This window comes from Oryx dammah, unplaced genomic scaffold (assembly GCF_014754425.2).
Source record: "Oryx dammah isolate SB20612 unplaced genomic scaffold, SCBI_Odam_1.1 HiC_scaffold_18, whole genome shotgun sequence".
In the NCBI taxonomy this organism is placed as follows: Eukaryota; Metazoa; Chordata; class Mammalia; order Artiodactyla; family Bovidae; genus Oryx; species Oryx dammah.
This window is the reverse complement of record NW_024070202.1, coordinates 118,619,393-118,632,525: the sequence shown is the minus strand read 5'-3', so window position 1 is coordinate 118,632,525 and position 13,133 is coordinate 118,619,393. Positions and strand designations below refer to the sequence as shown.

Here is a 13,133-nt window from a genome sequence, read left to right as displayed (position 1 = left end):
TGCCGGAGAAACTTCTGACGCGGAGCTGTTTGAATGAGGGACTCGATTTCCTTCCTTCAGCAGTCCCTGCGTGGTTCTGGACGGAGACTTGCTTCGGGTTTTCCAGCAGCCTCGCTCGAGGCAGTCGGGCAGACCCCGACCTAGGGGTGGGAACCTCAGCCGAAGAGGCCTTTTTGAGCCGGAGATGGACTCCCGCCCTTTGGCGTTATCAGTGCTCGGAGGTTGCTCCACGTTGGCGGCTGTGGCTGTCGTCACCGTCACCTCTGCCCAGGCACCCCCCAAACACACAGCCGGGGGGTGAGGGGCCGGGAGCCGCCGCCGCTTGGGCCGCAGCGCTCACCGCGCTCCGGCCGGCTGCCCAGCGTCACGGGCCGGCCCTGCCCCGGCCCTGGCCGTGCGCGCTCCGGCCCGGCGGCCCGGTGGCTGAGCGAAGTGCGCAGACAGCTGCCCCAGGCCTGCACCGGGGAGCCTCCCCGCCTGGGGTCAAGCGCGCTGTAGGGCAAACCCACCTTCTCTGAATTTAACTCGAACCGAAGTGTGAGAAGGTGGAGGTCTGTGTGCAGAAGGCATCGGAACCCCAGTCTCTTTTATCACCCCCTCACACCCCACGAGCCCCATGCTTGGCTTTCTCGAGAAGGGTGGCGAGGTGAGGCGGGGGCCCTGCCGGGCTCCCCCCTCCCCGGGCCCTGGGGTGGGCATCTATCCGAGCTCCGCGGCCCCGCGCGCTTTGTGGCGGGGGAGGTTAGGCCCCCCATTGTCCCCGGGAAACGAGCTGAGGCCGCCTGGGGACCCCTCGGTGCCGTGAATACCGGCGGCGTCCAGGAACCCTGAACCCTTTGTGTCCAGCGCTGCGGTCTGATCTCTCTGACCTCGGTGCGGATCGCGTAAATAGGAAGGGGGTAGGGACTGGGAAGAAGGAGGAGAAAGCCCGGGCCTGTCGAAAGGGGAGGGGCCGAAAACGGCCGTGCGCCCCCGGGAACCCCGCTCCGAGCGGCGCCGCAGCCGGGGCCTGACCCGCGCGATTCCAGGCAGCGGCTTCTCAGGCTCCGCGAAGGAGACGAAGCGGAAAGTTCAGTGCTAAGAAGGGCTGGGTCCTTGTCGAGGGAAAGCTCCTTAGAGAGCTGGGGCGAGCCAGCGGATCGCTGACCCTGGGGGCGCGCCCGGGTCCAGGCCGGCCGCGGACAGACGGTCCGCGCCGGCCGCGCTCCGAGTCGATTGGCGGAGCCGAGTTCGGGTGCAGTGAACCTGCCGCGGAGTCTGAGCGATGGCCCGGCCGAGGCGCGCCCGCCCCTTCGCGGAGCGCCGCCGTCCATGCCCCTCTCCCCGGACCCCACTCTGCCCCCCGCCACCACCAGACAATTTGGTGCTTATGAAGCTCTGCTAAAAATTAGTTCACAGGGGAGTGTTTTCCCACTTTAAACATAAATGTCGTAAATCTTCCCTGACACCCGAAAACAGAGTCTCCCCAAAACTGATCTTCCAGGAGTGCTTAAAGATGCAAATAGTTTATCACTTTTTATGTATTTATTTTTATGCCTATGTCTGAAAAACACCTCACAAATAGCCGATTTTAAAACAGCGTATCCCCACTTTATTTTCATTAAAGTTTATATTTAACAATAATTGTTTCTTGGAGATTGTTTTCTTTTGCCCTTATAGGCCTTTTTTTTTTTTTTTGGCTACTTGAATGGCAGATTTGCAAGTACAATTTCATCTGCACAGACGAACAATAGCCTTCAGCTGCACAAAGGATTTCTCCCACCCTGAATTCAGACCGCAATGCCTCTTGCTCTGATAATAGCTTCTGAAAAGATTTTGTAATGCAGAGAATTAATACATGATTATTTCCGCCTGACTTCTCTCATTTATTAGAATTCTGTGGCAGGGTCCAAATTAAAAATAGTTCAGTTAACAGCTTTTAAAAATACTTTTAAAATATTTTAAGACACCTCCTCCCCCCCCCCTATATTTTTAAGTTTGGTCATTCCCATGGCCTGAAAAATGTTTAAAAAATTTTTTATCAGCTTTAAAGTGATAGTTACTGTATCTTAGCAAATATGTTTTAGTAAATTTAGCATGAAATTCCCAAGTAATTCTCAGATGATTCATCTGGGAAACCAAAGACAGACTTGTTTTAGCAGCTCATTAGTAGTCCCTAAAATTAATTTCTAAATTTTACAGAGAAAAATATCTTTACCATTATAGTAACATAAAAGTGCAGAGGAACATAGGATAAGGCTGGGTTTGCAAATCAAATTCTTTAGAAATTATGCAAATGAAAACATCCACAGTATTAGAACTTTAGTATCAATGAAATTGCTACATGCCAGTGCCCATAAGTTTTTGGGTACAACTGTGTTTTAAAACTGAAGTCAATGACTTAGGTAATGAATTACTCTTGCTAACTGGTTACATAGCACAGTCTTAGAAAAATACTAACATTTTCTACCTGTCAACAAATATTTTTACCATAGTTTTATATTTGTGTGGCTGCCTCAATTCTCAATCAAGTTTGGGTATAGAGTGTTCTTTTTTCTCTGCTCTTCTTTTATTTTAAGATTACCACATGGACTGCTAAAAAAAACGTTCTGAAGATATTTTGCCAGAAATGGCTCAGAAGATAACATAAAGGAAGCCCCATGCACCTTCACTTGTAAGCACAGATCAAAATAGTCTAACTAGGTCAGGACAATGTCTGTGGGTGCTAAGGGCAGTTCCACTGATTGCCTCTGTGGTCACATGTGTATTTCAAATCACAGCTTCTGAAATATTTTACATTATAAATTCAAGGAACTGCAGGTGGAGATGGTTGAGTGGGGAAAATATGAACTACCATACTTCAGTTTACTCTCAAGATGCATCTAACCTGATAAAAAGTTGACTTCACTCTTCCTGAACTATTTTTAAAAAGCACACTTTTCCTACTTCTGAAACTCAGTAATGGGTGCCAGTTGTATATGTGTCCCCTACATCCTAGGGTAGACGACACCCCACGCCCCTTGTGTGCCCAGGCTGCTGGGGACTGCTTCCGCCAACCCCCCTCCCTCCAGCTCCAAACTTTCCGGGAGGGAAGCGAGCTGCCACTGTACAGAAGGAGGCGGTCCGCTTTTAAAAGACGCCTGACTGTAAATGTCAAAGTCATAAATATTTAAACATTATTTTCTTTCAATTCCAAGTCAAGACTGACAAGACGCCTCTGATTAGTGGAGGGCTCTCTGCAGGGCTCAGCCCCAGGTCGCGACGGCAGAGAAGCACCGGTAGTGCAGGCGCTCGGCACGGGGCCCCGGGCCCGGTTACTCCCGGAAGGACGGAGGGCCAGACTGCCTTTAAGCGGAAGCACACGTGTCCTTCTCTCACCTCCTGGTTAGCAGGGATCCTGAGATTTTTTTTAACTCTACAAAAAGAAAGGAGATAAAATAATCCTAAATTATTTCAGCACAATCACTGTGACAAGGAGGGAGTTTATGCTCTTTAATTTTAAAAAAATGAATATAAATTTTTGTTTTTTCCAAGATTCCTAAGACCGGACTTGCAGTCGACAGTCGCAGCCTCTGCACCCTTCCGGCGGCACTCTGTAGCCGTGGAGTCGCAGAGGGGCCCGCCAGGAGCGGACTTGTCAGGTTCCAGCCGAGGTGCCCCGGCGCCAGCGGGAGGCAGGCTGCCCAGCCGGCCGCTAAGCTCCTGCGGCCTCACAGCGCAGGGGTCGGAACCGGGTCTCCGGCCTCTCCGAGCCCCACATCCCTGCAGCCGCGTCAGATCCTTCCTCTCCCCTACCTGCTCCGGCCGCCCCGCCCGCCATCCTCAGCCTCACCACACTTCTCTCGGTCCGCCCAGCCTGCCGACCCCGGCCATCCATTCCCTGGGGGGCAGGTCCGGCCCGGGGAAGCGGGGAGCCGGGCAGGAGCGTAGAAGAGGGGACTCCGTGGGCGTGGGTCCAGTCCTACACCCTCCGGAGGTACCTGTGGCCCTGCGGGGACTGGGCAGCGGGCCCGGGAGGAGGGACCCGCAGTCCCGCTCCTGGACGCTCTTCTTTGACTTCTGAGCCAATTCCTGAGCAGGCAGGCTCCTTTCCGCTCCCCAGGCCAAGCGCACTGCTGGTCACTGGCAACCGTCGGGTTCTGGCATCAAGGACGCGGAGGTCGCCTGGCCTCCCCAGGAAGAGCCTCCGGGGGTTGCGAGCCCCGCCGGGACCTCTCCTGCCGCCCCAGGCCTGGGCCAGGGTAACGTGTAGGCCGCTGCCGGCCTCCTCCGGGGGCTCCTGCGCGCTCACGGCCTCCCGCCTGGAACCGAGGGGCCAGCGGGCGGCGTTTGTGCCCCTTATGCCCGGCCGCCAGGCGTGCACCGCCCGGGAGGAGTCCCGCGCAGGCCTCTGTCCCCAGCGCGCTGCGACCGCCCGTCGGTGCGCACTGAGCTGTGGGCCACCCACCGAGGCGCCGCGCGTCCCCTCAGAGCCAGGCTGGTCACTGCGCGCGTGTGCGCGTCCTGTCGCGGGCCGAGAAGCTTCGCGAAGCCTCCGTTCCGGGGCGCGTTCAGGCACGTGGGCGGGACCCCCTAGGTAGGGCGCGGGGACCGCCTGTCGTCTGCCTGGGCGGAGTGGGGGTACCGCAATGGCCGGGAGGGCCGAGGTGGGGGGCAGCGGGACGCCCCCTCCGCCCTCCCCGCCCCTCCTTTGTTGCGGTCCCGGCTGGTCTGCGAAGACGGCGCGGGGGTGGAGGACCCGGGTCTCTCCCGGAGCAGGGCGGCGGCACTTGCGGAGCAGGGCGCAGCGGGGGAGCGGGAACCCGCGCGGCCGAGCCCCGCCGGCCTCTCGGAGGAGCGTCCCAGGCCGGAGCGCGTGGAGAGGGGCGCGCCTCCCAGTTAACAGGCCGCGCGCGGCCCGACGGGCGCCAACCACGGGCACCGCGCGAGGGCGAGGAACTGCGCGCAGGGTGGGAGGCGCAGGGGTGTCGGACGCCCTCCAGGCCAGCCCGGGGGTCCGGCACCGCGGATGGGACTTCCCCCCCACTCCCCGTCTGTTTCTGGGCGCGGGGCGGGGGGAGCGGGGGAGGCAGCCGGCGGCCTCAGGGGTGACTGTTCTGGAAGCAGCAGGGTGGGCCGGGCGCGGGGCGGGAGGGGCGGGGAGGGTCTCCCGCCCGGCGCTCGGCCCACCTGGAGGGCCTGGCTGGCCTGCCGCCCCGGCCGGGGGGCCCGCGCCCGCTCCCCGCGCCGCCCGGCGCCCGCGTCCCTCCCCCGACCCCTCCCCCCGCGTCCCCGCGCCTGCGTCCCTCCCGCCGCGGGCGGACCTGCCGTCCTCCTCGGAGCCGAGCATCCAGGCAAGAAAATCCCGGCGTCTTTTCTCATTTCGCCCGCTTTTCCATTAACCCAGTCCTGGCATCAGCTAATCCGCCGCACGGAAGGCAAAGGAGGCTAATTAATGACCAGCTTTTCCAGTCAAGACCGGCGATAATTGCTTTGGTGGCCTTTATGATTACAAGATAAAAACGGCCCGGCCTGACATAAGAGGCCCTGTGTACACTGGGAGCCGGAGGAAGTGAGGAGCTGGAGGCCGAACGCGGCGCAGAAAATCACTAATAGAAGGGAGATAATGAATAGGCCGGCCAGGCATTCATGGGGAAAAATCCATTTTGTTACCACGCGAAATTAGGTGGTGGAAAGGAGTTTGCTAATTGTGCTCATCCCGTAGCGACCCGCACTGAGGCGGGCGCGTCTCTATTCATTTCCCGGGTAATTGTGGACGGCGTGCTGGCCGGAGCCGGTGCATCGTACCCCTGGCGTTTTTTAATTGTTGCTAATATTCCTCATAATGAAGCTAATGAGGGCGAGCACTGTGCAGCTTTGGGCGCACGGAGACAGTGAGACGCGCCGAAAGGGTGTTCTGACCCCCGCCCCCAACCCCGTCAAGCCTGAGAAGCTGATGGACCTGGGCTCCTTACTCTCACCCCCCGAGAAGTGAACTGGACCATCGTCAGCCCCTGTCTTGCAGCTGCTCTCAAGGAAAAGTGCCCAAGTGTGTGATGTGGGGGTCTGCGTGGGTGCAAGCGCCCCCCTACCCGGCCGGAGCTCTGTGGCGGGTGGGGTGCGCCTCTGAAGGAGAGCAGAAGGGCTTCTGAACTGGCCGCCCCCTGCAGTGTAGCCAGGAGTAGTGGCCTGCCTTCGCAGCCCAGCCACTGGTCCGACCTGTGCTGAGGCTTCTAGCCCCGGGCCACCGGTCTCTCCATCCCAGTTACCTCGGTGGTGGCCCTGAATGCCCCCTCTTACCGTTGAGAAGGGAGAAAGGCTCTGTTTTACTTAAGGCAGTGAGTTAGGTCCCAGATACTTCCTGGCATTGAGTTGAGCGATGCTGCTGCTGACCTTCCTGGTGAAAGCCCTGCTGACCCAGGCGCGCTGTGTCCAGAGGACCCTGGCCGCTGGGCTGAGGTCTGCGCTGCTGGACGCCCTCAGGTCGGTCTAGTGCCAGCCCAGAGCTTTACACTTGTGGGTGTCTTTGGAAAGGACGGTCTTCAGGAGCTGGGTACTCACCTGCCCCTTCTCCTGTTTGCAGAGAAGCAGAATCAAGCTTCTGCCTCACCAAGCAGCACGGGAGGACTCCACCAAGTTCGTGGTGCTCACCCTGGTCTCCATCATGGCCATCGTGGGGGTCTTGCTGGCGTCCGGTGTCGTCTACTGCCTGCGACACAACTCTCACTACAGGCTGAAGGAGAAGCTCTCCGGGCTGGTGGGTGACCCGGGCCCAGATGCCACCAACGCCTATCAGGTAAAGAGACATTTTTCTCGGTGCGTGGCCATTCTGTCCACCCTTAGAACAGGCCTCCCGCGCGCCCGGCAGTTGTTCGTAGTTTGGGTTCTTGTGTGATGACGATTTGAAACTTCTCATTAGCATTCATGTAAATACCTTGCAACCCCGGTTTTGCTGCTCTAAATTAATCTTACGCTGTTCTGGGATGGTCTCATGTTAGCTGTGAGAGCAGGCTGCTAATTAGAAATGTGGAGACTGTACAATACATGAATTATGTATTATCTGTTATCTTTCTTAGTTTGGCCACTAGTAATAAAACAAAAAAAACAGAGTTGCAAGATAAATTGGTTGTATAGATGTATGAAGATGTCCCTTAAATCGTTGACTTCCTCGGGGTCTTAGGTGAAAAGACCCTCTGACCCTGTCTGTTGCCACCTTCGCTGTGTCTTGGATGACGTGAAATCTCCCGCTGATGGCTGGAAAGCAAACCAAGGTGTCTTTAGGAGAGCCATGGGAGGGGGAATGTCTGTGGGGAGGGGGTTACAGGAACAGTCCCAACATACCTGGAAACAAACGGGGACCAACGAGAGTGAGGGGAGGCAAGTTCAGACCAAATTGGACAGGAAACAAATTCACAGAATGCTTGGGGGTTCTGGAGCGCACACTCCAGATTTAATGGTGCTCTGTAAGGAAAACACACCTCCAGTTTTAACAGCCGTGCAAGCCCGGAATATGTGCCAGTCAGGGCATTTGATTGCTTTTAACAGAAAATATGATGTAACTCTAAGCACGTTTTCCACCTGGGAAAGTCGTTTACTCAGTCATCTTCTTAGAATTCGGGCGTCTGTTTTGTAAGGGCCCTCTCCCATTGGATTGGAGGGAGTCTGTTTCCTCAGGTCACGCGACTGTGGTGTGGAGTATGTCGTGTGAATAGTGTGTCCTGCTGTACAGTCACGTCTATAAACATTACCATTCTGCAATCACAGTTGCGCTGTTGGAGGCTGCTCAAGCTCTTTCCAGAACCACCCGCCCCCGGGAGCTTGTCTGAGAGACACCCTGACCCTATCTCACATAAGGCACTGGGATGAGTTTATAAAATCACTCCACTTAAAAGAGACCAGAAGACAGCCTTCTTCCCCGTTTCAAAACTCTTGGTGGTGTTGTTGAATGAAGAAAACCTCTGGTTTTCTGGAGGGGGTCAGAAGCCTGGTCGGTGCAGTCTTTTCTTATTAAAGACACAGCAACTTCAGATGTGTGGGAGATGGCATTTCAAGAGCAGAGCTAGCTTTGCTTCAAAGCAAAAGAAAAAGCACGTTTGAAGGAGAAGCTTGGGGAAAAATGTCACACCAACTAGTAAGACTTTATCCAGAAATTCTATTGAGCCAGGCCAGTATAGGCAGCCGGGTCTGCTGGGCCAGGCCTGTGCCAGGACATAAATAAATTATCACACCGGTTCTGTTCCGTGTGTGAGAGACGGTAGATCATACGGGAGGAGGGTTTTAGAAAGCATGGCATCCTTTGATACGCTTTGAAATTCGAATATGAAATATTGATAGAATGGAAAGGTTGGGCTTGCATGCAGAAGTGACTCTTTCTGACAAAAGTGCGGGTTGCAAATGCATATTTAGGGCCGAGTTTGTGATAATTAACAGGAAAAAAAAGCATCCCAGTGACAGCTCTAATTAATAGTATCTGTAATTAAAATCATGCCCTTCCAGCAGGAAAATTGTTTGAATTTCTTGGAGTGACCTTTATGTGGTTCCTCCTGGGGGCATGGTGGTTAAGTTGATATTGATTTTATAATGAGCTCTGGTTTGTTTAATAAGAATCTGTAATCCAGACAATAAATGAAATGTGTGCTTTCCTTCAATCCAGATTAATAAAAAAAAAAAAAAGGAAAGAACACAGAAAAAAACTTTAAAAATAGGGTCTAGGAAAATTTGGAAATGAAAGTATTGTAGAGATTTTCTGGTGGGCTTGGTTTTGAGGTTACTACAGAACACCCTTGTGGGAGCTACTTTGATTAAATGTGGAGGTTTGCTCCCCTTAAGTGGACTGTTCACTGCTCAGAACTTGCTGGCACTGGGCTGTCGTCTTGTTTGGGCATGTTTTTAGCAGAGTGCACTCAGCAGATGGGGTGAGGCTGTCCTGATTCTTAGCTCTGCGTTTGCTGAGTCATGTATTAAGGGCTGGCGGGGAAGCGGTTGCATACAGAGGAGTTTGCAACTGTAAACGGCAGGTTTTCATCCATTCATGGATCCATACTTCATTAGGATTTTCTATAACTGCCGTGGAGACCCCTTCGAGTTTAAAAGTCTGCCTGAAAAAGTTTTTTAAAGTATTTCGAAGGCCAAACAGACATTTTCAGACAGTACCTTGCTGGCTTCGTTTTCAAATCGTTGGACTTCCGCGCTTTGCCAATTCTCCCCACGCTTAGGGGTGCCGCCCAGGTAACCCTCATCCCGGGGTTACAAGGAAGACGAAATGACTTAACATGGACCTTTCTTTCATGGGGCATCTGGGAGTGTCCCACTGATTTCATGAAGTTTCTGAAGAAGAGAGATGAGCACTCTACACGTTCGGGGAGGAGGGAGTGGCCCGGGAGCGATGGGGTGGTAGGTGGCAGTGTCGTAAGCTTTACTGACCTCAGAGTAGGAGGAGGTCAGCTTTTAAAGGAGAGAGGCCTTGAGGGACGGGCAGTGGAAGCTCGAGGCTGGTGGTCTGCAGGCGGGCCTGGTGCCCCTGGGCGTCTGCCTCCTTCCCAAGCGGAGAGGCGACGCAGAGCAGTGGCCCTGCCGTCGGCCTCTTCCAGCGGGGCGGCCCTCGGGTGGTCAACTCTTCATGCAGCCCTGGTCTTCCTCTGCTAAAATCCATCCCTGTACGTCCCTGGTGCTCTGGGCCAGCCCCTGCCTGCTCGTCATAATCCATGGTTTAGTGTTCGGGGTTCCTGTGGGCTTGCGGAGTGTCCCTGAGTTCTCAGCGGGTTTTATTTTTTAAACTTGTTTCCAAACAGCGAGTAATTTGCATTATTAGCTTCCAGTGCAAATACATTTAAACATTTTTTCATCTTGTTCCTTAAAATAGACCTATTTTATAGACAAGAGTCAGCATTTTAAAGGCTCTTACGCATGTGTGAGAGGGTGGTGTTTCATTTGCTTTTCCTGTTGGAAAAATCACATCTTTCTCAATAGACTCATATTTTAACACGTAACAAGATATCAATTTTACCAGGTAATCTATTGAAGTTTAATTTGCTTGGACTTGAAAGAATTGGGTGTATTAACTTTTAGAAGAACTGAAATCCATCTTTAAAGGTCATGTTTTAATGGGATTCTGCAATTAAACTTTCTCCATTGTTTTAGTAAATGTTATTTTTGTTCTCTAAGTAGGTAAGCATAAGATACTTCGATTAAATCTGTATTTTTGGTCTAAAAGGCCAGTTTCTTTGCCTTTATTCCTATTTTCTCCCCAACTGGCCACCTCACGTGACACGCACTTTGGGTGCATATGCGAGCCTGTATTTACACACAAGTGCTCACTGAGGGCAACCCTGGGGCTGCAGGACGAAGTCACAGCCCATCAGTGAGTTTTGTCACGTCAGTGTCCTACTTCCGTGGAAGGGGATTGGGCAAGACTGGGCAGAAACAAGCCCCTGGATGATCAGAGGTGTCCCCGCCTTCCCCCCCAGTCTCTTTGAACGGTGCTGTTTGCAGGCTTTGATCATCTCCAAGCAGCAGCCGCTCCACTTCCCCTTGCCAGGGTGCAGCTCTGCAGAATCTCCGGCGAGGAGGCCTCCTCTGATGGTCTGTCTCCTGGTGCCCACAGGCCTCAGGGTATTTGGGGCCTTTAGAGCCAGACCCAGAGGAGAGGGCGGGGGCGGGGTGGGGGTGCCCATGGACAGCGGTCCTAGGAGCCCAGAGGCCCTCTCCCGGCTGGGGCGAGGAGAGCCTGGCTCAGGGAGAGGGAGGCCCCAGGCTGGCTCTGCTCCTGGCCTTTGACTCAGGGGCCTCCTCCTCGTGGGTCTCTCCTCACTCGGTGTCGCTCTCAACACAGACACCGTCCCCCCTCGAGGTGGAAAGCAGGGAACTCCTGGGGTTTACCTGATCCGGGCTCTAAACCAGCCCTTCCCACTTCAGTCCACTGCACATCTTTTAGCAGCTTGGTGTGGCTTTATGTTTAAATCCTCAGGTTGAAATAATTCTATGTGCAAAATTCCAATAAGCAAAATCTATCCTGCTTCAAAACTGGAAGGGTGCCCTGAAATACTATTAAAGATCATTTCTTTCTATGATGACCTAGTCAGGCCTGAGGACTGGAGTCTTTCGGGTTTTGCGTCTGCAGAAGTGGCTGTCAGTACCAACCACTGCAGGCAGAATTCCCTTGAAACGTCCCGAATTCTGGTCATGTGGCAGGGGTGTGGGCTGCCGGGCAGCAGCCAAGCTGCTGAGGGCATGGCCCGGTGACCCCCGGACAGGCCTGGGCCCCTTGGTGAGTCAGTTGAGCTTCCCTGCCTGCAGCCTTGCGAGAACCCCAGGAAAACGTGCTCACTTTCCTGGTGGTGAGAGCAAAGGGGCTCGTTTGAGGGACCTGCCTTTTGCCTGTGTTTTCCATGTCAGGGGGCCCAGCTCAGGGCCGATAGGCTCTGACCTGCACGCTCAGACCTTCCTGATACCTCTCCACTCCGGGTCTGAACATGTCTCTGGAAGACCTGAATTGGTAGCGTGTTTTTCTCATAAATCTTAAATTTTCAAACGTGCTGTTTCCAAAAGCAGTGGCTGCACACGTGCTCCCTGGTTCCTGTGCAGTGCGTTCCCTCGGAAATAGCCCCTGAGATCCGGAAACGTCTTCTAGGGGAGGCTGGAGTCTAGAAAGATGGCCAAAGAGACATCCACACATGCCCGGAAAACATGCTGCCTTCCCGACGTAGCAGCCGCTGCCCCAATCAGACAGTGACAGTCAGACCAGACTCACTAAACACCGAAGACCCCTCAGTGAGGTGTCTGGGAAGTGAACAGTCAGGACGTCTAACACAAAGGACGCTGGGGCCTGGCCTCTGCAGCTCCCCCGGGGATCCCGTGTTTCGTCCGTGGTCAGCTCTCCTCTTGGCGATGTGTCCGCGGATCTGGGCTTTGCCCCAGGCGGGCCCGGGCCAGGTGGCCCTAAGGGGGCTCACCTGCCTCCTCGGGGTCAGGCCACTTTCCCGGGCCTCGTGTCAGGCCAGCCGAGGGCAGAAAGTGTACCCAAGAGGGAGGTCGAGGAGGCACGCTGTGGGGTGGGCGGGGAGGGAAGGTGTGTCACTTGAACTGGTTGATTCTGGTGGGAGTGGGTGGAATGTTCGCGCGTCTGCCTGCCCCTCTCTTAGCATGGGCGCCCACTTCCACCTCCCCGAGGCCCGAGCAGCACACCCTAGGAGCCCGGGGCCTGGAAGACCCTCCGAGAGCCCCGCCTCTGCCCCCAGCCTCCGGCTCCCATGAGCGGTGCCCGTAGACACGCTGGGAAAGCCCGCTCCGGCCCTGGCCCGTGCCGCGGGGCCGCTCCAGGCGGCAGGCCTGTCGTGCGCGTGCGGGAAGCAGGTGTGGGGTGGGCATGACTGGTCCCGGGCCCCAGGTGGCAGGCGGCAGAGCTGAACTGGCCACGGGACAGGCAGGAGGCAGGGACGCTCGCTGGACAGGCTTCCCCTCGCCAGGCCTGACGGCCCCTGTGCCATCTTCCTCCTTGAGGTGAGGGGCACCGGGGAGACGCCGGAGAGGTGGGCGTCGTGCCCTGCCAACGCGGCGTCGGCTGTAAACCCACCCCAGGCCTGGGCACTGCTCCGCCCAGATGACCAAGGGGTCGCTGGCCCGATGGGGGCCTCCGGCACGGGGCCGCAGGAGGGGCACAGACCCCGCTGGAGGGCGGGGCGGCATGCTGGAGCCTCAGTGTGGACCCTCGGGTGGACGTGCTGGCAGGAGGACGCGCCGAGGTCCAGGGCCACGGGGCCAGTGACCCTCCCCACCTTCGAGCGAGGGCCGTGCGGCCCCTGCGGGCGGCCAGCTTCTCCTGCGTGAGGGCGCTGTGGGCCGGGCTTGTCGCCCCGTCCAGCTGGGCTTCTTGCCCTCTTGTCTTCCCACCGCACTTTCCAGTCTCTCCGCTCCTTCCCCACCCCCGTGCTTGATCTCGCAGAGGGCCCTGTCCTACTTCCGGGCGGCAGCAGCAGGCCTGTCCCTGGACCCCACGATCCTCACCCGCAGGACAGGAAGGGAGGCGCATCAGGCTCGTCCCTGGGCTCTAGGAGGTCCGAGAAGGTCACGGAGGCACCCGGGCACCTCACCTCTGTGTTCCGTTCAGGGAGCAGCTGTGTGTGCTGACCATGGCACGCGTGTGTGCTGACCGTGGCGTGTGTGCTGACCGTGGCGTG

The 13,133-nt window shown here is 56.0% G+C and overlaps 1 protein-coding gene across 1 annotated transcript in view; it reads left to right on the top strand.

Moving 5' to 3' along the window:
- The window catches only part of PTPRN2 (protein tyrosine phosphatase receptor type N2), a 555,617-nt gene that overhangs the window by 438,852 nt on the left and 103,632 nt on the right, over positions 1–13,133 (top strand). The window contains exon 13 of the mRNA XM_040259938.1: positions 6,542–6,754. Within this exon, the coding sequence (XP_040115872.1) occupies positions 6,542–6,754 (213 nt within the window). The remainder of the gene's footprint in view (positions 1–6,541; positions 6,755–13,133) is intronic.